The sequence below is a fragment of the Doryrhamphus excisus genome, chromosome 11, assembly GCF_030265055.1.
Source record: "Doryrhamphus excisus isolate RoL2022-K1 chromosome 11, RoL_Dexc_1.0, whole genome shotgun sequence".
In the NCBI taxonomy this organism is placed as follows: Eukaryota; Metazoa; Chordata; class Actinopteri; order Syngnathiformes; family Syngnathidae; genus Doryrhamphus; species Doryrhamphus excisus.
This window is the reverse complement of record NC_080476.1, coordinates 18,626,834-18,652,199: the sequence shown is the minus strand read 5'-3', so window position 1 is coordinate 18,652,199 and position 25,366 is coordinate 18,626,834. Positions and strand designations below refer to the sequence as shown.

The 25,366-nt window shown below is 34.6% G+C and overlaps 1 protein-coding gene across 1 annotated transcript; it reads right to left on the bottom strand.

Moving 5' to 3' along the window:
* Nucleotides 1–833: 833 nt before the first annotated feature.
* tspan33b (tetraspanin 33b) lies at nt 834–17,248 on the bottom strand. Its single transcript, XM_058087261.1, has 8 exons — nt 17,079–17,248; nt 15,231–15,288; nt 13,250–13,377; nt 13,051–13,125; nt 5,796–5,891; nt 5,583–5,711; nt 2,911–3,072; nt 834–1,082 (listed from the first exon to the last, which is right to left on the bottom strand). Exons 1-8 carry the CDS (start codon nt 17,172–17,174, stop codon nt 1,014–1,016), a joined length of 813 nt encoding a protein of 270 aa, XP_057943244.1. The 5' UTR covers nt 17,175–17,248; the 3' UTR covers nt 834–1,013.
* Nucleotides 17,249–25,366: the final 8,118 nt, after the last annotated feature.

Below are 25,366 nucleotides of genomic sequence, written 5' to 3'. Positions count from 1 at the left end.
TTTTGGCCTTGTGCGACTTATACTCCGGAGTGACTTATGTATGTTTTTTTTCTGCCTAATTATGCATTTTTGGCCTTGTGCGACTTATACTCCGGAGCGACTTACATTTTTGGCCTTATGCGACTTATACTCCGGTGCGACTTATGTATGTTTTTTTCTACCTAATTATGCATTTTTGGCCTTGTGCAACTTATGTATGTTTTTTTTCTACCTAATTATGCATTTTTGGCCTTGTGCGACTTATACTCCGGAGCGACTTATGTATGTTTTTTTCTACCTAATTATGCATTTTTGGCCTTGTGCGACTTATACTCAGGTGTGACTTATGTATGTTTTTTCAACTACCTAATTATGCATTTTTGGCCTTGTGCGACTTATGTATGTTTTTTTCCTACCTAATTATGCATATACTCCAGAGCGACTTAGGTATGTTTTTTTTCTACCTAATTATGCATTTTTGGCCTTGTGTGACTTATACTCCGGAGCGACTTATGTATGTTTTTTTTCCACCTAATTATGCATTTTTGGCCTTGTGCGACTTATACTCCGGAGTGACTTATGTATGTTTTTTTTTTACCTAATTATGCATTTTTGGCCTTGTGCGACTTATACTCCGGTGCGACTTATGCATGTTTTCTTCTACCTAATTATGCATTTTTGACGTTGTGCGACTTATGTATGTTTTTTTTCTACCTAATTATGCATTTTTGGCCTTGTGCGAAAGATCCGGATCCCACTCCAAAACTTGTAACGATACTTGAAAGCGATACTTGTATGTATATTCATCTGATTTTAGACAGTAGATGGAGTTTAAAATGCAGTACACAGTTTAACACACTTTATTCTCGATGGTTGTCACCTCACAGTTCAAAGAACAAGAAGAAGAAAGGATGCGGCGGTCGTATAAGAGCAATGAACGAGTGTCCTTGTCTTGCATTTTGGAGTTCAACCGAGTCGTCCATTTTGCCATTTCTTCTTCCATTCTTCTTCTTTCTTTTTTTTTCCGCTGGAGCTCACATCACCGAGGTAATCTCATCTTGGATCTGAGAGATCAGGATCTGGGACAGCACAATGCCTGCAATCTAGAGGACAACAACAGGCGCTTTTACATGACTCGAGAGGCGCTAGTTAAATATGCCCGCCCGGTGCCAAACCCCCGTCAAGGTCCCTTGGAAGGTTGTCCGGTTTTGCTCATTTGGCACCGGGATAAGATGCTCTACGATTATTTCGGCTTGGATCTCGTTTGTAATAACAAGAGAATCACGTTTATAGGAGGATAAAAGATGTCGTGTAGAGCAGAGCGTCCAACACACACCTTTAACTCGTGCTTGATATGCCGACTCATTCCTGGAGCAGCGTTTAAGTCAGGATGTGCAAGACAAAAATGTGCACATCAAAGCACAAAGAATGCAAATGCAATTATGTGGACGAGACACGTCGGCACTTCGCTTGCCTCCCTCTCGGCCATCGGGGATCCAATCTCTTTGACACAAGAGAAACACCTAAACTAGAGTGGAGATTTCATTTACTTTTATGCTGGATAAGAACGGTAGAACGGGTAGGACGGTGGATGAGTGGTTGGGTCTTGTACTCTGGAGCGACTTATGTATGTTTTTTCTACCTAATTATGCATGTTTGACATTGTGCGACTTATACTCTGGAGCGACTTATGTATGTTTTTTTTCTACCTAATTATGCATTTTTGGCCTTGTGCGACTTATACTCCGGAACGACTTATGTATGTTTTTTTTCTACCTAATTATGCATTTTTAGCATTGTGCGACTTATACTCTGGAGCGACTTATGTATGTTTTTTTTACCTAATTATGCATTTTTGGCCTTGTGCAACTTATACTCTGGAGCGACTTATGTATGTTTTTTTTCTACCTAATTATGCATTTTTGACGTTGTGCGACTTATACTCTGGAGCGACTTATGTATGTTTTTTCTACCTAATTATGCATTTTTGACGTTGTGCGACTTGTACTCCGGAGCGACTTATGTATGTTTTTTTCTACTTAATTATGCATTTTTGGCCTTGTGCGACTTGTACTCTGGAGCGACTTATGTATGTTTTTTTTTCTACCTAATTATGTATTTTTAGCCTTGTGCGACTTATACTCCGGAGTGACTTATGTATGTTTTTTTCTACCTAATTATGCATTTTTGGCCTTGTGCGACTTATACTCCAGAGCGACTTATGTATGTTTTTTTTCTACCTAATTATGCATTTTTGGCCTTGTGCGACTTATACGCCGGTGTGACTTATGTATGTTTTTTTCTACCTAATTATGAGCATAGGTTAGTCACGACTAAGGACTATGAAGACTTGAGCATAGGTTAGTTACGACTAAGGATTATGAAGACTTGAGCATAGGTTAGTCATGACTAAGGACTCGTATGTGAAGACTTGAGCATAGGTTAGTCACGACTAAGGACTAGTATGTGAAGACTTGAGCATAGGTTAGTCACGACTAAGGACTATGTGAAGACTTGAGTTAGTCATGGTTAAGGACTATGTAAAGACCTGAGCATAAGTTAGTCTAAGGACTAAGGACTATGAAAACTTGAGCATAGATTAGTCACGACTAAGGACTAGTATGTGAAAACTTGAGCATAGGTTAGTCATGACTAAGGACTAGTATGTGAAGACATGAGTTAGTCATGGTTAAGGACTAGTATGTGAAGACTTGAGCATAGGTTAGTCATGGCTAAGGACTAGTATGTGAAGACTTGAGCATAGGTTAGTCATGGCTAAGGACTAGTATGTGAAGACTTGAGCATAGGTTAGTCACGACTAAGGACTATGAAGACTTGAGCATAGGTTAGTCATGGCTAAGGACTATGTGACTATGTCATGGCTAAGGTAGTAGCCAAAGTCGCTTCCCGCCCACGCACGTGTGCCGTTACCTGCGGCAAAGCCAAACCCAGCACCAGGGCCCCCACCAGGAACAGATGGGACTCCATCCACAACACGGCCCTGTCTGCACAGCCTACCGGGTGGATTGACTTGTTTGCTTCCAGGTAGTCCAGGGATTGGGCCCCAAATCCGCACATAGTGTTGATTACTGCCTGGATGCCGGAACACAAACACAGTAACTCTTTTTCCTCATGTGAACCACAGACATAAAAAACCCCCACAGTGGGTGGCCTCTGCTGGTGTTATTGGGCGGCGACAAGGATATTAACTGCAGTGACAGCTGGAAGAAGGATTTCCTGAAGCCTAAAATTCCTAAAGGTACACGTCCATTTGATGTGACATGGAAGACTAAGAAGGTCCATAAGCTCCAAGCGCAGTAGCAAAGTGTGGCCAGTGGGTCGCAGCACTGCATCAATTCTACCCGGGTTTGATTTCATTGATTTTCCAGTCATGTTAAAGGAAGGTTGCTGCAATGTGTTTTCTTGGAACGTTGATACGTAATCAATAACGGTGTGACGGATCTACACGAACTCGTTAGTTTCCTGTCTACAGGAAGACAAAAAGGAGCTGTCGGTTGCTGGTTCATTCAGCGCAGAGGCTATGTTGCAAATATGGAAAATCATGCATGAGTCTGGATTTACATATTTATATTTATGTATATATATATACACAAGACTTGAGCATAGGTTAGCCACGGTTAAGGACTATGAAGACTTGAGCATAGGTTAGTCACGACTAAGGACTATGAAGACTTAAGCATAGGTTAGTCACGACTAAGGACTATGACGACTTGAGCATAAGTTAGTCACGACTAAGGACAATAAAGACTTGAGCATAGATTAGTCATGGCTAAGGACTATGAAGACTTAAGCATAGGTTAGTTACGACTAAGGACTATGAAGACTTGAGTATAGGTTAGTAATGACTAAGGACTAGTATGTTAAGACTTGAGCATAGGTTAGTCACGACTAAGGATTATGAAGACTTGAGCATAGGTTAGTCACGGTTAAGGACTTGTTTGTGAAGACTTGATCATAGGTAAGTCACGACTAAGGACTATGAAGACTTGAGCATAGGTTAGTCACGACTAAGGACTATGAAGACTTGAGCATAAGTTAGTCACGACTAAGGACAATAAAGACTTGAGCATAGATTAGTCATGGCTAAGGACTATGAAGACTTAAGCATAGGTTAGTTACGACTAAGGACTATGAAGACTTGAGTATAGGTTAGTAATGACTAAGGACTAGTATGTTAAGACTTGAGCATAGGTTAGTCACGACTAAGGATTATGAAGACTTGAGCATAGGTTAGTCACGGTTAAGGACTTGTTTGTGAAGACTTGATCATAGGTAAGTCACGACTAAGGACTATGAAGACTTGAGCATAGGTTAGTCACGACTAAGGACTATGAAGACTTGAGCATAGGTTAGCCACGGTTAAGGACTATGAAGACTTGAGCATAGGTTAGTCACGACTAAGGACTATGAAGACTTGAGCATAGGTTAGTCATGACTAAGGACTATGAAGACTTGAGCATAGGTTAGTCACGACTAAGGACTATGAAGACTTGAGCATAGGTTAGCCACGGTTAAGGAATATGAAGACTTGAGCATAGGTTAGTCACGACTAAGGACTATGAAGACTTGAGCATAGGTTAGTCACGACTAAGGACTATGAAGACTTGAGCATAGGTTAGTCACGACTAAGGACTATGAAGACTTGAGCATAGGTTAGTCACGACTAAGGACTATGAAGACTTGAGCATCGGTTAGTCACGGCTAAGGACTGTAAAGACTTAAGCATACGTTAGTCACGACTAAGGACTATGAAGACTTGAGCATAGGTTAGTAACGACTAAGGACTATGAAGACTTGAGCATAGGTTAGTCACGACTAGGGACTATGAAGACTTGAGCATAGGTTAGTCACAATTTAGGACTAGTATGTGAAGACTTGAACATAGGTTAGTCACGACTAAGAACTATGAAGACTTGAGTATAGCTTAGTCACGACTAAGGACTATGAAGACTTAAGCATAGGTTAGTCACGACTAAGGACTATGAAGACTTAAGCATAGGTTAGTCACGACTAAGGATTATGAAGACTTGAGCATAGGTTAGTCACTACTCAGGACTTAGTATGTGAAGACTTGTGCATAGGTTAGTCACGACTAAGGACTATGAAGACTTGAGCATAGGTTAGTCACGACTAAGGACTAAGACTAAGGACTATGTGGACCCTATCCCGGAATGGTGGCCAGGCAATCACAGGGCAAACAGATATAAACAATTTGGAATTCTCAATGAAACTAGCATGTTTTTTTGGAATTCCCGATCTCCTGGCTGTGTCGCCAACATGCTAACCACTTTTCCACCGACATGCCCATCACTGACTGAGTGACTTGAATGTAACACGGATGGAATTTGCACCCTTAAATGCATCTCGCAGTCTTCCTGGGATGGCGTGAAAAGCTCGTTGTTGCTCATCCGTGAAAGTCGGATCACCTTGAGACTCAATTAGCTCTTCCATTACTTTTCCGCCAATTATGCGTCTCCGGGGGGGGGGGGGGGGGGAGTTAGACTTTTGGAACGTTTCTTCTCTGAGTGAAGAGTTTTCATTCATTCTTCAATTAAGGAGGAGCGAATTAGGAAAACACTTACCTCTCCGGGAATGGGAGTGCAGCAGGAATAAGGAACACCACAACGCTCTGAGCTGGGATTCGCATGAGAACAATTAAAGTACAAATTCCAGGACCAGTCTGTATAGTTGTTCCATCCGCAACACCGGAACTGTGGAATGGCATTCATATACGGGACTTAGGAACGTTGAGGGATTGATCCTAGATCCTGATCCTTGAGTCTAGACCGGAGCACCTCTTTCTGAATGTAGTCCATCAAGTTCTGCAGATCCAGGTCATCCCTGTAGTGCACAATGCCTTTTTCCACAAATTTTCCCAAGGCCTCGCGGGTCTAAGAGAAGAAACGGGAAAGTCTGCATTTGTATACATGAATAAAACGCTCCCGATTGAATTGCGGAATTCCGCCATAACAATAACAACGATATAACTGGAGAGGTCATTACCCACAATGCATCTAAAATGCATATTTGCTAACTTTTACCACAGGAGTTAATATAAGCGAGACCCAAATGAATTATAAATGAAATGCCGAGATTTATAGATTCATGAGCGGAATTCCGGAATAAATGGGCTCCATTTAGGTGATTAAAATCCTGCTACTGTTTGTTCTTTTTGAGTTCTTTGTTTATTTGTTTGTTTGCTTATTTTTTTTGGGGGGGGGGGGGGGCTGCACGGTGGGTGAGTGGTTAGCGCGCAGTTAGGAGACCCGAGTTCAATTCCACCGTCGGCCAGGTTTTCCGGTTTCCTCCCACAAAAGGAGTAGGAAGAAGCAAAGCTTATTAAATCCTACCCCTCCATCTGGTACTTTTACAATCACTAACTGTCACATTTGTTCACTTCCTGCTTTCCATAATACAGTTTAAGGGGTTTTTTTGGAATTTAATTTAATTAAAAATTTGAAAATTAAAATCAAAATTTGTTTAAATTAAATTAATTGTTGAAATGTAATTAAAAATTTGAAATTTAAAATTTTAATTTAAATTTGTTAAAATTAAATTTGTTAAATTAATTGTTGAAATTAAATTTAATTAAATTTGATTTAATTTCATTTAAAATTTTAAATTTAAATGTGTTTAAATTGAATTAATTGTTGAAATTTAATTTAATTAAAAATTTGAAATTTAAAATTTAAATTAAATTTGTTAAATTAATTGTTGAAATTAAATTTAATTAAATTTGATTTAATTTCAATTAAATTTTTAAATTTAAATTTGTTTAAATTGAATTAATTGTTGAAATTTAATTTAATTAAAAATTTTAAATTTAAATTTAAATTTGTTAAATTAATTGTTGAAATTAAATTTAATTAAATTTGATTTAATTTAAAATTTAAAATTTAAAATTTAAAATTTAAAATTTAAAATTTAAAATTTAAAATTTAAAATTTAAAATTTAAAATTTAAAATTAATTTAAACAAAAAACTGTATTATGGAAAGCAGGAAGTGAACAAATTTTTGCATTCACTGCTCCTCATATTTGTGGATTTCTTGTTTGTTTTTTTAAATTACTTTTTCGTACTTTTTACTTTAGAGGGAAAAATGGAGGCGGCGCCACAGGAGCGAGAGGCGAAGTGGTAGCTGTTAGGAATGGAATATTTTTCCTCTGCTTGGAACAAGGCAGGGGCAAAATATACCAGGCTAAAATCTATTCGTCAATCAATCATGTTTCCTGATTATTACTTTGTGATGAATATCTATGCAGTCACTATTCAGCATGCTGGAGCCTATCCCAGCTGTGAGTGATTTATATTGTTTTTATACAACAATAGGCCTTATTTTATGCAGAAATTACCTTCAATGTTGATTCAAAATCGGAGGACAACGTCGTCAAGCTAGCAGGAGGGTTTAAAACCTCCCGGGAATTGTGTACTAAGTTCAAAGTTTAGTTGATAAACACTTCCTGTGTGTGCAAAACCACAGTCGTTAGCGCGGAGTCGCGACCTCCGTCAGGCCTTTTCGGCACTCGGCGTCGTGTGCCGGGGGGACCTAACATCATCATATCATAGATAGATAGATAGATAGATAGATAGATAGATAGATAGATAGACTCCCTTTATTGTCATTACACAAAAACACAGTAGTGAAATTGCCAACGAAATGTCGTTGCCTGGCTCCCATATAATAACAGACACAAAAGAAGATAAGTAATAATAATAAATAATAAGAATAATAATAATGTGGAGAATAAATAGATAGAATAGACAACAAATATGAACAACATAATGTAAAGTGGTAATTAAAAATTTGAAAATTAAAATTTGTTTAAATTAAATTAATTGTTGAATTTAATTTAATTAAAAATTTGAAATTGAAAATTTTAATTTAAATTTGTTAAAATTAAATTTGTTAAATTGTTGTAATTAAATTTAATTAAATTTGATTTAATTTAATTTGAAATGTAAAATTTAAAATTAAAATTTGTTTAAATTAAATTAATTGTTGAAATTTAATTTAATTAAAAATTTGAAATTTAAAATTTTAATTTAAATTTGTTAAAATTAAATTTGTTAAATTAATTGTTGAAATTAAATTTAATTAAATTTGATTTAATTTTAAATTAATTTAATTTAAACAAAAACCTTAAACTGTAATATGGAAAGCAGGAAGTGAACCAATTTTTGCATTCACTCATATTTGTGGATTTCTTGTTTGTTTTTTTTTAAATACTTTTTTGTACTTTTTACTTTAGAGGGAATTTAGTAATTTCTATGCAATACTTCATGAGTTCAGAGTTTAATATGTAATAAAAACCTTCATAGCAACATAATAACAATAACTACCCACAAACGTAATAAACCACAAACATAATACAGCTTAATAATCCTGCAAATGTAATAAATTTCCCACAAACGTAATAAAATTTGCCCACTGGCAAACATAATACTGAATTATTACATATGTGGGAAAGTGAAAAACTGTAAAGGTAATAACTATTACATTTGCAGGAAATTATTACATATTTGTGAAAGTGAAAAACTGTAAATGTAATAACTTCCCACAAATGTAATATGAGACAAGATATGCTCAAAAACATTAAAGGAATCTTTAATTATTAAATTGTAATTTATTTTTAATTTTAAAAAATTACATTTATGTAATAATTGAATTTTTTTAATACAATTTTATTACTATTAATATTATTATTATATTTTATTTTTTCTTTATTTTTTCTTTTGATGATTTCTTCCCCAAAAAACTTACTTAATAACAAACGTAATAAAATTTGCTCACTGCAAACGTAATACTGAATTATTACATATGTGGGAAAGTGAAAAACTGTAAAGGTAATAACTTCCCACAAATGTAATATGAGACAAAATATGCTCGAATACATTAAAGGAATCTTTAATTATTAAATTATAATTTATTTAAAATTTTAAAAAATACATAATTGTAATAATTGAAATTGTTTTAATACAATTTTATTACTATTATTATTATTATTATATTTTATTTTTTCTTGTGATTATTTCTTCCCCATATACACACAAAATTATAACAATAATAATTATTACATTTTGTGCATTTTAGTTACAGTATATTATTGTATGTGTGATTTTGTGTATATATGGGGAAGAAATAATCAAAAGAAATAATATAATATAATAATAATAGTAATAAAATTGTATTAAAACAATTGCAATTATTACAATTATGTATTTTTTTAATTTAAAATAAATTACAGTTTAATAATTTAAGATTCCTTTAATGTATTCGAGCATTTTTTGTGGGACATTTGTTGGAAGTTATTACATTTACAGTTTTTCACTTTCCAAATATGTAATAATTTCCTGCAAATGTAATATTTATTACATTTTGTTTGTGGGCGTACATGTGCGTTTTAGTTACAGTATATTATTGTATGTGTGATTTTGTGTGTATATGGGGAGAAATAATCAAAAGAAATTCTAAAATATAATAATAATAATAATAATAATAATAATAAAATTGTATTAAAACAATTGCAATTATTACAATTATGTATGTTTTTAATTAATAAAAATAAATTACAGTTTAATAATTTAAAATTCCTTTAATTTATTCGAGCATATTTTGTGGGACATTTGTGGGAAGTTATTACAAGTAAGAAATAATCAAAAGAAATAATAAAATATAATAATAATAGTAATAAAATTGTATTAAAACAATTGCAATTATTACAATTATGTTATTTTTTAATTTAAAAGAAATTCTAATTTAATAATTTAAGATTCCTTTAATGTATTCGAGCATATTTTGTGGGACATTTGTGGGAAGTTATTACAAGTAAGAAATAATCAAAAGAAATAATAAAATATAATAATAATAGTAATAAAAAATTAAATTGTATTAAAACAATTGCAATTATTACAATTATGTTATTTTTTAATTTCAAAGAAATTATAATTTAATAATTTAAGATTCCTTTAATGTATTCGAGCATATTTTGTGGGACATTTGTGGGAAGTTATTACAAGTAAGAAATAATCAAAAGAAATAATAAAATATAATAATAATAGTAATAAAATTGTATTAAAACAATTGCAATGATCACAATTATGTTAAGATAAATTATAATTTAATAATTAAAGAATCCTTTAATGTATTTGAGCATATTTTGTCTCATATTACATTTGTGGGAAGTAATTACATTTACAATTTTTCACTTTCCCACATAATTTTCAGTATTACATTTTTTGTTAGTTCCCACGACTTTTTAGACCCGAGGACTCGTGGAAAAAAGGCCGTCGATGTTTAGCCAACAGAACTAGAACCCAAGCCTTAATTGAACTTGAAGGTTTTTTGCTAATCAAAAGCCTCCTCGCACTCCAGGGGTTCCTTCTTGGCTCGATGTCCGCCGTTCAATGAAAGGCATCGGTTTCTCATTCTCATTCTTTCAGTGGTCTTTCTTTGGTCGTGAGTCACCATAGACGGGGGAACCGGCGAGTGAGTCACTCCGATTATTACGTCGGAAAACAGCAGGTCTTCTTTTCTTGTCAAAGATAAAGCTGGACCCGCAACTGAAATACACATGTTCGAGACCTATGTTGATTTAGCTTTCTCCTTCATTTCTCCTTTCATTTGTGACCGATTGTGGGGGGGGGGCATGTTTATATGCACCTCTGGTTATTTTATTGCCCCACTGAACCCCCTGAAATTATAAATAAGAAGGGCCCGTTTAATGGGCAGTTATTACTATTAGTTATTATTACTAGTTACTATTATTATTATTATTACTGCCATTAAATGGGTTTAATGATTGAAATATGTTGTCTTGGGTATTTTGGCTGTTCTGGTTATTTTATTGCCCCACTGAACCCCCCTGAAATAATAAATAAGAAGGGCCCGTTTAATGGGCAGTTATTACTATTATTACTAGTTACTATTATTATTATTATTAGTTGCTATTACTAGTTACTATTATTATTATTAGTTATTATTATTAGTTATTATTATTAGTTATTATCATTAGTTATTATTACTAGTTACTATTATTATTATTAGTTATTATTACTAGTTACTATTATTATTAGTTGTTATTACTAGTTACTATTATTACTAGTTATTATCATTAGTTATTATTACGAGTTACTATTATTATTATTAGTTATTATTACTAGTTACTATTATTATTAGTTATCATTACTAGTTACTATCATTATTGATTATTATTACTAGTTACTATTATTATTAGTTATTATTACTAGTTACTATTATTAGTTATTACTAGTTACTATTATTATTATTAGTTATTATTACTAGTTATTATTACTAGTTACTATTATTATTAGTTATTATTACTAGTTATTATTACTAGTTACTATTATTATTAGTTATTATTACTAGTTACTATTATATTATTAGTTATTATTACTAGTTACTATTATATTATTAGTTATTATTACTAGTTACTATTATTATATTATTATTATTAGTTATTATTACTAGTTACTATTATTATTATTAGTTATTATTACTAGTTACTGTTATTATTATTAGTTATTATTACTAGTTACTATTATTATTATTAGTTATTACTAGTTACTATTATTATTATTATTAGGTATTATTACTAGTTACTATTATTATTATTAGTTATTATTACTAGTTACTATTATTATTATTAGTTATTATTACTAATTACTCTTAGTATTATTAGTTATTATTACTAGTTACTGTTATTGTCAGTTATGAGTTATTATTACTAGTTATTATTATTAGTTATTATTACTAGTTATTATTATTAGTTATTATTACTAGTTACTATTATTATTATTATTAGTTATTATTACTAGTTACTATTATTATTATTAGTTATTATTACTAGTTACTATTATTATTAGTTATTATTACTAGTTACTATTATTATTAGTTATTATTACTAGATACTATTATTATTAGTTATTATTACTAGTTGTTATTATTATTAGTTATTATTACTAGTTATCATTATTATTAGTTATTATTACTAGTTACTATTATTATTATTAGTTATTATTACTAGTTACTATTATTATTATTAGTTATTACTAGTTACTCTTATTAATTTTAGTTATTATTACTAGTTACTATTATTATTAGTTATTATTATTAATTATTACGAGTTACTGTTATTATTAGTTATTATTACTAGTTACTATTAGTTATTATTACTGTTATTATTACTAGTTACTATTATTAGTTATTATTACTAGTTACTATTATTATTAGTTATTATTACTAGTTACTATTATTATTAGTTATTATTACTAGTTGTTATTATTATTAGTTATTATTACTAGTTATTATTATTATTAGTTATTATTATTAGTTATTATTACTAGTTACTATTATTATTATTAGTTATTATTACTAGTTACTATTATTATTATTAGTTATTACTAGTTACTGTTATTAATTTTAGTTATTATTACTAGTTACTATTATTATTAGTTATTATTACTAGTTACTATTATTATTAGTTATTATTATTAATTATTACGAGTTACTGTTATTATTAGTTATTATTACTAGTTACTATTAGTTATTATTACTGTTATTATTACTAGTTACTATTATTAGTTATTATTACTAGTTACTATTATTATTAGTTATTATTACTAGTTACTATTATTATTAGTTATTATTACTAGTTACTATTATTATCAGTTATTATTATTAGTTATTATTACTAGTTACTGTTATTATTAAGTAGCTGAATAAGAAATATCAATTTTCTGTTAAATGCAGGGAAGTTGAACACTAGTTGAACACAATAAATAATCCCCCCCCCCCCCAAAAAAAAAAAAGTCAATAGCTGTCAATAAATACTGAGTATATTTTTGAATGGTGATTTTGTATTGGATCTCCATCGTTAATTAGGCAGCCGGTTGAGTGAACAGTTCGATTGTTGATGGCGCTGCTGTGAAGCACAACCATAAAACCAAATGATGTGCCCCTGCGGGGGCTGGGGGGGGGGTTGCTTTATCGGCTTTATGTTGTACGTTGATGAAGCCACGGCGGTGAGATACCTGCTCGGCGTAGAAGAAGCCCAGGATGGCGATGGCCAGCTGGGTTAGGAAAACCAAAGTCAGACTGAAGGAGAACTGAAAGCAGGAAAAGACAAACGGGTTTGTCGATACCGATAAAAGACGAAAGACTCCGAAAGCGATCTGTACGAGACATCGGCGACGGCGTCAATATTTGTGATGTGTCTGTTATGAATGTTACCGTTTTGAGGAGGCGAATGTTTTCTCGGAGGGCTCCGACGCAGCCGCAGAAAGTGATGAAGAACATGACCACCCCCACAACAATTAGGATGACAGCCGGGTCGATGAGGAACGTGTCCCGCACCGCGTCTGGCGAAAAAGACAGAAATCGGACAGGCGGCGGTTATTGAGAGAAGCACTTTGTTATTTCCAGCCTCTTTTCTTTTGATGCGTTTCTCTCAGCCGCTTCCTCCATTTTTTTTTCAACGTAATCCTTCACTCAATGAATGCAAATAACTACAAATAAATACAAAATACCGTATTTTCCGCACTATAAGAGCCTTCAATTTTTTCAAAAGCTGACCATGCGCCTTATAATCCGGGTGCGCCTTATATAAGGATCAATATTGGGCCTACTACGTGGGAAGAAAGCGCAATGGCTCGACTGCCAATGCGGTGCGCATAATGCGGTGCGCCTTATATATGGAAAAAGTTTTAAAATATGTCATTAATTGAAGGTGCGCCTTATAATGCGGTGCGCCTTATATATGGAAAAAGTTTTTAAATATGTAATTCATTGAAGGTGCGCCTTATAATGCGGTGCGCCTTATATATGGAAAAAGTTTTAAAATATGTCATTAATTGATGGTGCGCCTTATAATGCGGTGCGCCTTATATCTGGAAAAAGTTTTAAAATATGGCATTCATTGAAGGTGCGCCTTATAATGTGGTGCGCCTTCTGTATGGAAAATGTTTTAAAATATATAATTCATTGAAGGTGCGCCTTATAATGTGGTGCGCCTTCTGTATGGAAAAAGTTTTCAAATATATAATTCATTGAAGGTGCACCTTATAATGCGGTGCGCCTTATATTTGGAAAATGTTTTAAAATATATAATTCATTGAAGGTGCGCCTTATATTTGGAAAAAGTTTTAAAATCTATAATTCATTGAAGGTGCGCCTTATAATGTGGTGCGCCTTTTATATGGAAAAAGTTTTAAAATATGTCATTCATTGAAGGTGCGCCTTATAATGTGGTGCGCCTTCTGTATGGAAAAAGTTTTAAAATATATAATTCATTGAAGGTGTGCCTTATAATGCGGTGCGCCTTATATATGGAAAAAGTTTTAAAATATGTCATTCATTGAAGGTGCGCCTTATATATGGAAAAAGTTTTAAAATATGTCATTCTTTGAAGGTGCGCCTTATAATGCGGTGCGCCTTATATTTGGAAAAAGTTTTAAAATATATCATTCATTGAAGGTGCGCCTTATATATGGAAAAAGTTTTAAAATGTCATTCTTTGAAGGTGCGCCTTATAATGCGGTGCGCCTTATATATGGAAAAGTATAGAAAAAGTTTTAAAATACATAATTCATTGAAGGTGCGCCTTATAATTCGGTGCGCCTTATATATGGAAAAAGTTTTAAAATATATCATTCATTAAAGGTGCGCCTTATGTAATGAAAAAGTTTTAAAATATATCATTCATTAAAGGTGCGCCTTATGTAATGAAAAAGTTTTAAAATATATCATTCATTAAAGGTGCGCCTTATGTATGGAAAAAGTTTTAAAATATGTCATTCATTGAAGGTGCGCCTTATAATGCGGTGCACCTTCCATATGGAAAAAGTTTTAAAATATGTCATTCATTGAAGGTGAGCCTTATAAATGGAAAAAGTTTTTAAATATTCATTGAAGGTGCGCCTTATAATGCGGTGCGCCTTATATATGGAAAAAGTTTTAAAATATATCATTCATTAAAGGTGCGGCTTATGTAATGAAAAAGTTTTAAAATATATAATTCATTGAAGGTGCACCTTATCATTATAAGGAACCTTATATATGGAAAAAGTTTTAAAATTTGTCATTCATTGAAGGTGCGCTTTATATATGGAAAAAGTTTTGGAAAAAGCGGATTCGCCGATCACAATCGCAGCAAAAATAATGAATAATTGTAGCAAATGATGTGTAATTATGTGTAAAAAGTGTGTTTTTGTACCTGTGGCTTTCTGGACTTTGGCATAAACTCCAATGGCAACAATCAACAAGGAGAACACCTGAGAGGGAGAAAGATATTATTTTTCATTTTTTCATTTTGAAACATTCATTCATTCATTTTCTTGACGTGTTTTAAGGATGTTTTTCCTGCTTCACTTTTTTTTTTTGGTTATTGAACGCATGCGTGATGAATATACGCCTGCTCTGTTTTCAGCCTTTTCAAAGAGATGAATCAGGTGGATTGTGTACGGAGGTGAAAGCCACATGAACCAAAGCCGTTGGACACGGAGACAAAAGGCCTGATGGATTAGCGCCGCAGTGTTCGCTTCTGAGCTCGTGTCTGATAAACACAAGCCGCGTGTTAGCTGCAGTTATTGCTGAATGGTTCGTACCGCAGCTTACATACCGCCTGCAACTTTAAGGGGGTTCAGGCGCATGTAATTAGAAGGATTGCAGGGTTGCAGGTGGGTTGAAGTCTTTCCCAACTGTCTCCAGGTGACGGGGGGGTACACCCTGGACTGCTCACCAGTCAATCACATCTCTATCTCTAACAAGGGGTGGGCAAATATTTTAACTCTCACACAATATTTGATGCTTATCTATAACTATAAAATCAATCTTCACTTGCTAAATGTACTGTAAAAAAAGGCCAGTAAGGATAATTCATAATGGCGCCTACATAGAACATACTAACTCCTTATTTCTAAAATGACAAATACTTCAACTTGCTGATATAGTTCATATTCAAACAGCTAAAAATAATAATACATACGGCTAAAAATAACCAATTAGCTAAAAATGTCATGCAATACTTCTCTACAAGAGAGGAGAAATATGATCTCAGGGAAGAACTAGCGTACGTGACAAAAAAATTAATAAAAATAAATAAATAAAAATTAATAAAATACAGTAAAAAAACAAAAAAAGTTAAATTATATTAGGAAAGCAGGAAGTGAACAAATGTGGAGAAATATAATCTCAGGGAAGAACTAAATTAAATAAAATTAAATTAAATTAACAGTAAAAAAACCTTAAACTATATTAGGAAAGCAGGAAGTGAACAAATGTGGAGAAATATAATCTCAGGGAAGAACTAAATTAAATTAAATTAAATTAACACTAAAAAAAACCTTAAACTATATTATGAAAGCAGGAAGTGAACAAATGTGGAGAAATATAATCTCAGGGAAGAACTAAATTAAATTAAATTAAATTAAATTAAATTAAATTAAATTAACACTAAAAAAAACCTTAAACTATATTATGAAAGCAGGAAGTGAACAAATGTGGAGAAATATAATCTCAGGGAAGAACTAAATTAAATAAAATAAAATAAAATTAAATTAAATTAACACTAAAAAAACCTTAAACTATATTATGAAAGCAGGAAGTGAACAAATGTGGAGAAATATGATCTCAGGGAAGAATTAAATTAAATTAAATTAACACTAAAAAAAACCCTTAAACTATATTATGAAAGCAGGAAGTGAACAAATGTGGAGAAATATAATCTCAGGGAAGAACTAAATTAAATTAAATTAAATTAAATTAACACTAAAAAAACTTATAAAACTATATTAGGAAAGCAGGAAGTGAACAAATGTAACAGTTACTGATTGTAAAAGTACCAGATGGAGGGGTAGGATTTAATAAGCTTTGCTTCTTCCTACTCCTTTTTGGACATGTGGAACTGGGAACTGATTATGGGATGCATTCAATTGTAATCTGATGCATGTTCAGATTTGGACAGATTCTAACTGCTGATGTTATCAGGAACGTGTCACACTGGGCGGCGGGCGGCGGACATTGTGCTTTGTGTTGTTTTTCCAACAGTGCATACTCCACTCACCCAAAATAAGAAGCTGAAGAAGAAGAGAAAGTATCGAATCCACGGGTTGACGAAGGAGAACGTCTCGGCTCGGTCCAGATGAAGATCCCTGTCCATGCTGACTTTTCACAGTCCCGCACGTGGAACCAGCTTTGCTCCAAAACCTGCAACCGGATCCAGCTCCACCATGCAGATACTTTACTGAGTCTGTGAGAAGGGGGAGGGGGAGTCGAGGCAGTAGGGGCGGCTGTGACGATCTGTCAATCTATCCTGGCATGGCCCACAAACCAGGCCAGGTCCATACAGACCTGAAGGTCAGAATAATCCATAATATTCACAATAATTCATGCAATCTACTGATGTTGAATATTTTTTCCTTTTTCCAGAAAAAAAAAACTATGAAATTTGACTATGAAAAATAATAATAACAACATTTTTTAATGTAAAAATATCATTATATGTCATGAACCCATTGTCATGCATTGTTTTGTCTCGTGAGTTGAGTGTATTGTGAGACCCCTCGAAATTTTCCTGCAAAAAAACCTATGAAATTTGACTATGAAAAATAATAATAATAACATTTTTTTAATGTAAAAATATCATCATATGTCATGAACCCATTGTCATGCATTGTTTTGTCTCATGAGTTGAGTGTATTGTGACACCCCTACTAAAAATAAACGATTGAACAATTGACAGTATTTGCGATTTATTTTTATTACTAACATTATTTTTTACTGACAACATATTAACATGCATCTAATTAAATCAGTCATTCATTCATGCATTTTCTATGAACAGGGGCCCGAGAAGCATCCAAAAAAAGCATAAAATGCCAGGTTTTGAGGGCGGTGATTTTTGAAAAAAAAAAAAAAAAAAACGTAAGGGGTTAGTATGTCGTTTTTTTTCAATTTTTCAACTTGCTTCTAATGCACTTTTCTGGTCAAAAAAAGACGGGAAATTTCACACAAACTCAACAGGGGCCCGAGAAGCATCCAAAAATGGCATAAAATGCCAGCTTTTGAGGGCGGTGATTTTTGAAAAAAAACATAAGGGGTTAGTATGTCGTTTTTTCATTTTTTCAACTTGCTTCTAATGCACTTTTCTGGTCAAAAAACCAGGTGAGACCTCACACACACTCAATAGGGGCCTGAGAAGCATCCAAAAATAGCATAAAATGACACCTTTTGAGGGCAGTGATTTTTTGAAAAAAAAAAAAAAAACGTAAGGGGTTAGTATGTCATTTTTTTCATTTTTTCAACTTGCTTCTAATGCACTTTTCTGGTCAAAAAACCAGGGGACACCTCACACACACTCAACAGGGGCCCGAGAAGCATCCAAAAATGGCAAAAAATGCCAGCTTTTGAGGGCGGTGATTTTTGAAAAAAAAACGTAAGGGGTTAGTATGTCGTTTTTTTTTCATTTTTTCAACTTGCTTTTAATGCACTTTTCTGGTCAAAAACCCGGGGAAACCTCACACACACTCAACAGGGGCCCAAGAAGCATCCAAAAATGGCATAAAATGCCAGCTTTTGAGGGCAGTGATTTTTGACAAAAAAAAAAACGTAACGGGTTAGTATGTCGTTTTTTTTTTTCCATTTTTTCAACTTGCTTCTAATGCACTTTTCTGGTCAAAAAAAGACGGGAAACCTCACACACACTCAACAGGGGACCGAGAAGCATCCAAAAATGGCATAAAATGCCAGCTTTTGAGGGCGGTGATTTTTGAAAAAAAACGTAAGGGGTTAGTATGTCGTTTTTTTTCATTTTTTCAACTTGCTTCTAATGCACTTTTCTGGTCAAAAAACCAGGGGAGACCTCACACACACTCAACAGGGGCCCGAGAAGCATCCAAAAATGGCATAAAATGCCAGCTTTTGAGGGCAGTGATTTTTGACAAAAAAACGTAAGGGGTTAGTATGTCGTTTTTTTTTTTTTTTTTTCATTTTTTCAACTTGCTTCTAATGCACTTTTCTGGTCAAAAAAGTAGGGAAACCTCACACACAATCAACAGGGGTCCAACAAGCATCCAAAAATCGCACAAAAATGCCAGGTTTTGAGGTCATTAATTTTTGAAAAAAAACGTAAGGGGTTAGTATGTCGGTTTTTTTTTTTCAATTTTTCAACTTGCTTCGAATGCACTTTTCTGGTCAAAAAAAGACGGGAAACCTCACACACACTCAACAGGGGCCCGAGAAGCATCCAAAAATATCAAAAAATGACACCTTATGAGGGCAGGGATTTTTGAAAAAAAAACAAAAACGTAAGGATTTAGTATGTCTTTTTTTTGTTTCATTTTTTCCACTTGCTTCTAATGCACTTTTCTGGTCAAAAAAAGACGGGAAACCTCACACACACTCAACAGGGGCCCCAGGAGCATCCAAAAATGGCATAAAATGCCCAAATTTTAGGGCGTCAATTTTTGAAAAAAAACGTAAGGGGTTAGTATGTCGTTTTTTTCAGTTCTTTCAACTTGCTCAAAATGCACTTTTCTGTTAAAATAAACACGGGAAACCTCACACACACTCAACAGGGGCCCCAGGAGCATCCAAAAATGGCATAAAATGTCAAAATTTTTCAGTTTTTTCAACTTGCTCAAAATTCACTTTTCTGTTAAAATAAACACGGGAAACCTCACACACACTCAACAGGGGCCCCAGGAGCATCCAGAAATGGCATAAAATGCCCAAATTTTAGGGCGTCAATTTTTGAAAAAAAACGTAAGGGGTTAGTATGTCGTTTTTTTCAGTTCTTTCAACTTGCTCAAAATGCACTTTTCTGTTAAAATAAACACGGGAAACCTCACGCACACTCAACAGGGGCCCCAGGAGCATCCAAAAATGGCATAAAATGCCCAAATTTTAGGGCGTCAATTTTTGAAAAAAAACGTAAGGGGTTAGTATGTCGTTTTTTTCAGTTTTTTCAACTTGCTCAAAATGCACTTTTCTGTTAAAATAAACACGGGAAACCTCACGCACACTCAACAGGGGCCCCAGGAGCATCCAAAAATGGCATAAAATGTCAAAATTTTTCAGTTTTTTCAACTTGCTTCTAATGCACTTTTCTGGTCAAAAAACCAGGGGAGACCTCACACACTCAACAGGGGCCCGAGAAGCATCCAAAAATGGCATAAAATGCCACCTTTTGAGGGCAGTGATTTTTGGAAAAAAAAAAAAAAAGTAAGGGGTTAGTATGTCGTTTTTTTTTTCATTATTTTCACCTTGCTTCTAATGCACTTTTCTGGTCAAAAAAAGACGGGAAACCTCACACACACTCAACAGGGGCCCGAGAAGCATCCAAAAATGGCATAAAATGCCAGCTTTTGAGGGCGGTGATTTTTGAAAAAAAACATAAGGGGTTAGTATGTCGTTTTTTTCATTTTTTCAACTTGCTTCTAATGCACTTTTCTAGTCAAAAAACCCGGGGAAACCTCACACACACAGTCTTCCGGCGAGAGGCGGGGTACATTAGCCATCAGAGGGCAAACAACCATTCACACTCACATTCATACCTATGGACAATTTGGAGTCGCTAATTAACCTAGCATGTTTTTTCAAGTGCGAGAAAACCCACACATGCACATGCAAACAAACTCCACAAAGAGATGGCCGAAGGCGGAATCGAACCCTGGTTTCCTAGCTGTGAGGTCTGCGAGCTAACCACTTGGACACCGTGCAGCCTTAAATCAGTCAAATCATATAAAAACATTTTCACACAAATATTTAGAAAAAAAAATCCCAACACCTTAAGGCCTGAAGATAAGCGGGTCCCTTATTTATTTATTTTTCAGGGAGTTGCAAGCACATAAATAAATAAATACTCTGACTGATTTCTTCTTCCTGTCCTCAATACTATGAGTTTTTCTCGAAAGGGTATTATTTAAAGACAAGGTGAGGCCAAAGTAAGTCCTCTTTGGTTCTAAAAGAGAGCTTTATAGCAGTCGCCAAAGTTCCCCCCTGCCCAGGAAGCCGCAAGATGTCCTGCTGGGGGACCCTGAGGCATTCACATGCCAGACGTGGATGATCCCTCGAGCATGTTCTGGGTCTGACTCTGCCTCTGGCAATGGAGCACAGAGGGGAGGAGAAGAGCCGAAAAAGATGCAAAAAAGCACCTCGACTGAGTCATCTGCATTTGGAGAAGCAGCAGCTCCGAATCCTGATCCACCATCTCTGAGGCCTGCATCCAAAACTCATTTGGTTTCATTTGTCACTGCTTTTTCTGTCCACCAACCATCCAACATTTGGAGAAAAGTTCTTTGAGGTGAGGTTTCCCGTCTTTTTTTGACCAGAAAAGTGCATTAGAAGCAAGTTGAAAATTTGAAAAAAAAAACGACATACTAACCCCTTACGTTTTTTTTTTGTCAAAAATCAATGCCCTCAAAAGCTGGCATTTTATGCCATTTTTGGATGCTTCTCGGGCCCCTGTTGAGTGTGTGTGAGGTTTCCCGTCTTTTTTTTTGACCAGAAAAGTGCATTAGAAGCAAGTTGAAAAAATAAAAAAAAACGACATACTAACTCCTTACGTTTTTTTTCAAAAATCACCGCCCTCAAAACCTGGCATTTTATGCAATTTTTGGATGCTTCTCGGGCCCCTGTTGAGTGTGTGTGAGGTCTCCCCTGGTTTTTTTGACCAGAAAAGTGCATTAGAAGCGAGTTGAAAAATTTTAAAAATACGACATACTAAACCCTTACGTTTTTTTTCAAAAATCACTGACCTCAAAAGCTGGCATTTTATGCTATTTTTGGATGCTTCTGTGGCCCCTGTTGAGTGTGTGTGAGGTTCCCCGTCTTTTTTTGACCAGAAAAGTGCATTAGAAGCAAGTTGAAAAAATGAAAAAAACGACATACTAACCCCTTACGTTTTTTTTTCTCCAAAAATCAATGCCCTCAAAAGCTGGCATTTTATGCTATTTTTGGATGCTTCTCGGGCCCCTGTTGAGTGTGTGTGAGGTTTCCCGTCTTTTTTTCACCAGAAAAGTGCATTAGAAGCAAGTTGAAAAAATGAAAAAAAAAAACGACATACTAACCCCTTACGTTTTTTTTCAAAAATCACCGCCCTCAAAAGGTGTCATTTTATGCCATTTTTGGATGCTTCTCGGGCCCCTGTTGAGTGTGTGTGAGGTCTCCCCTGGTTTTTGACCAGAAAAGTGCATTAAAAGCAAGTTGAAAAAATGAAAAAAAACGACATACTAACCCCTTACGTTTTTTTTCAAAAATCACCGCCCTCAAAAGCTGGCATTTTATGCTTTTTTTGGATGCTTCTCGGGCCCCTTTTGAGTGTGTGTGAGGTTTGCCCTGGGTTTTTGACCAGAAAAGTGCATTAGAAGCAAGTTGAAAAAATGAAAAAAAACGACATACTAACCCCTTACGTTTTTTTTCAAAAATCAATGCAATCAGAACCTGGCATTTTATGCCATTTTTGGATGCTTCTTGGGCCCCTGTTGAGTGTGTGTGAGGTTTCCCGTCTTTTTTTGACCAGAAAAGTGCATTAGAAGCAAGTTGAAAAATTGAAAAAATGAAAAAAAAACGACATACTAACCCCTTACGTTTTTTTTTCAAAAATCACCGCCCTCAAAAACTGGCATTTTTTGCGATTTTTGGATGCTTTTCGGTTCCCTGTTGAGTGTGTCTGAGGTTTCCCTTGGTTTTTTGACCATTAAGGTGCATTAGAAGCAAGTTGAAAAAATGAAAAAAAAAAAATAAAACGACATACTAACCCCTTACGTTTTTTTTCAAAAATCACCGCCCTCAAAAGCTGACATTTTATGCCATTTTTGGATGCTTTTCGGGCCCCTGTTGAGTGTGTGTGAGGTTTCCCGTCTTTTTTTGACCAGAAAAGTGCATTAGAAGCAAGATGAAAAAATGAAAAAAAACAACATACTAACCCCTTACGTTTTTATTCAAAAATCATTGCCCTCAAAAGCTGTCATTTTATGCCATTTTTGGATGATTCTCGGGCCCCTGTTGAGTGTGTGTGAGGTTTCCCGTGTTTATTTTAACAGAAAAGTGCATTTTGAGCAAGTTGAAAAAACTGAAAAATTTTGGCATTTTATGCCATTTCTGGATGCTCCTGGGGCCCCTGTTGAGTGTGTGTGAGGTTTCCCGTGTTTATTTTAACAGAAAAGTGCATTTTGAGCAAGTTGAAAAAACTGAAAAAAACGACGTACTAACCCCTTACGTTTTTTTTCAAAAATTGACGCCCTAAAATTTGGGCATTTTATGCCATTTCTGGATGCTCCTGGGGCCCCTGTTGAGTGTGTGTGAGGTTTCCCGTGTTTATTTTAACAGAAAAGTGCATTTTGAGCAAGTTGAAAAAACTGAAAAAAACGACATACTAACCCCTTACGTTTTTTTTCAAAAATTGACGCCCTAAAATTTGGGCATTTTATGCCATTTCTGGATGCTCCTGGGGCCCCTGTTGAGTGTGTGTGAGGTTTCCCGTGTTTATTTTAACAGAAAAGTGCATTTTGAGCAAGTTGAAAAAACTGAAAAAAACGACATACTAACCCCTTACGTTTTTTTTTTTAAATTGACGCCCTAAAATTTGGGCATTTTATGCCATTTCTGGATGCTTCTGGGGCCCCTGTTGAGTGTGTGTGAGGTTTCCCGTGTTTATTTTAACAGAAAGGTGCATTTTGTGCAAGTTGAAAAAACTGAAAAAATTGACATACTAACCCCTTACGTTTTTTTTCAAAAATTGACGCCCTAAAATTTGGGCATTTTATGCCATTTCTAGATGCTCCTGGGGCCCCTGTTGAGTGTGTGTGAGGTTTCCCTTGTTTATTTGAACAGAAAAGTGCATTTTGAGCAAGTTGAAAAAACTGAAAAAAACGACATACTAACCCCTTACGTTTTTTTTCAAAAATTGACGCCCTAAAATTTGGGCATTTTATGCCATTTTTGGATGCTCCTGGGGCCCCTGTTGAGTGTGTGTGAGGTTTCCCGTGTTTATTTTAACAGAAAAGTGCATTTTGAGCAAGTTGAAAAAACTGAAAAAAACGACATACTAACCCCTTACGTTTTTTTCAAAAATTGACGCCCTAAAATTTGGGCATTTTATGCCATTTTTGGATGCTCCTGGGGCCCCTGTTGAGTGTGTGTGAGGTTTCCCGTGTTTATTTTAACAGAAAAGTGCATTTTGAGCAAGTTGAAAAAACTGAAAAAAACGACATACTAACTAACCCCTTACGTTTTTTTTTCAAAAATTGACGCCCTAAAATTTGGGCATTTTATGCCATTTCTGGATGCTCCTGGGGACCCTGTTGAGTGTGTGTGAGGTTTCCCGTGTTTATTTTAACAGAAAAGTGCATTTTGAGCAAGTTGAAAAAACTGAAAAAAACGACATACTAACCCCTTACGTTTTTTTTCAAAAATTGACGCCCTAAATTTGGGCATTTTATGCCATTTCTGGATGCTCCTGGGGCCCCTGTTGAGTGTGTGTGAGGTTTCCCTTGTTTATTTGAACAGAAAAGTGCATTTTGTGCAAGTTGAAAAAACTGAAAAACACGACATACGTTTTTTTTCAAAAATTGACGCCCTAAAATTTGGGCATTTTATGCCATTTCTGGATGCTCCTGGGGCCCCTGTTGAGTGTGTGTGAGGTTTCCCGTGTTTATTTTAACAGAAAAGTGCATTTTGAGCAAGTTGAAAAAACTGAAAAAAACGACATACTAACCCCTTACGTTTTTTTGTCAAAAATTGACGCCCTAAAATTTGGGCATTTTATGCCATTTCTGGATGCTTCTGGGGCCCCTGTTGAGTGTGTGTGAGGTTTCCCGTGTTTATTTTAACAGAAAGGTGCATTTTGTGCAAGTTGAAAAAACTGAAAAAAACGACATACTAACCCCTTACGTTTTTTTTCAAAAATTGACGCCCTAAAATTTGGGCATTTTATGCCATTTCTAGATGCTCCTGGGGCCCCTGTTGAGTGTGTGTGAGGTTTCCCTTGTTTATTTGAACAGAAAAGTGCATTTTGTGCAAGTTGAAAAAACTGAAAAAAACGACATACTAACCCCTTACGTTTTTTTTCAAAAATTGACGCCCTAAAATTTGGGCATTTTATGCCTTTTCTGGATGCTCCTGGGGCCCCTGTTGAGTGTGTGTGAGGTTTCCCGTGTTTATTTTAACAGAAAAGTGCATTTTGAGCAAGTTGAAAAAACTGAAAAAAACGACATACTAACCCCTTACGTTTTTTTCAAAAATTGACGCCCTAAAATTTGGGCATTTTATGCCATTTTTGGATGCTCCTGGGGCCCCTGTTGAGTGTGTGTGAGGTTTCCCGTGTTTATTTTAACAGAAAAGTGCATTTTG

What these genes read in the sequence shown, in the direction of transcription:
- tspan33b (XM_058087261.1), bottom strand. Translation starts at nt 17,174, where the DNA reads ATGGACAGGGATCTTCATCTGGACCGAGCCGAGACGTTCTCCTTCGTC. An exon ending in GCTTCTTCTACGCCGAGCAG is followed by an intron (nt 5,892 to 13,050) that starts GTATCTCACCGC and finishes TTCTTCTCTTAG; the next exon opens with ACCCGCGAGGCCTTGGGAAA. An exon ending in TGGGTTTGGCTTTGCCGCAG is followed by an intron (nt 1,083 to 2,910) that starts GTAACGGCACAC and finishes GTTGTCCTCTAG; the next exon opens with ATTGCAGGCATTGTGCTGTC.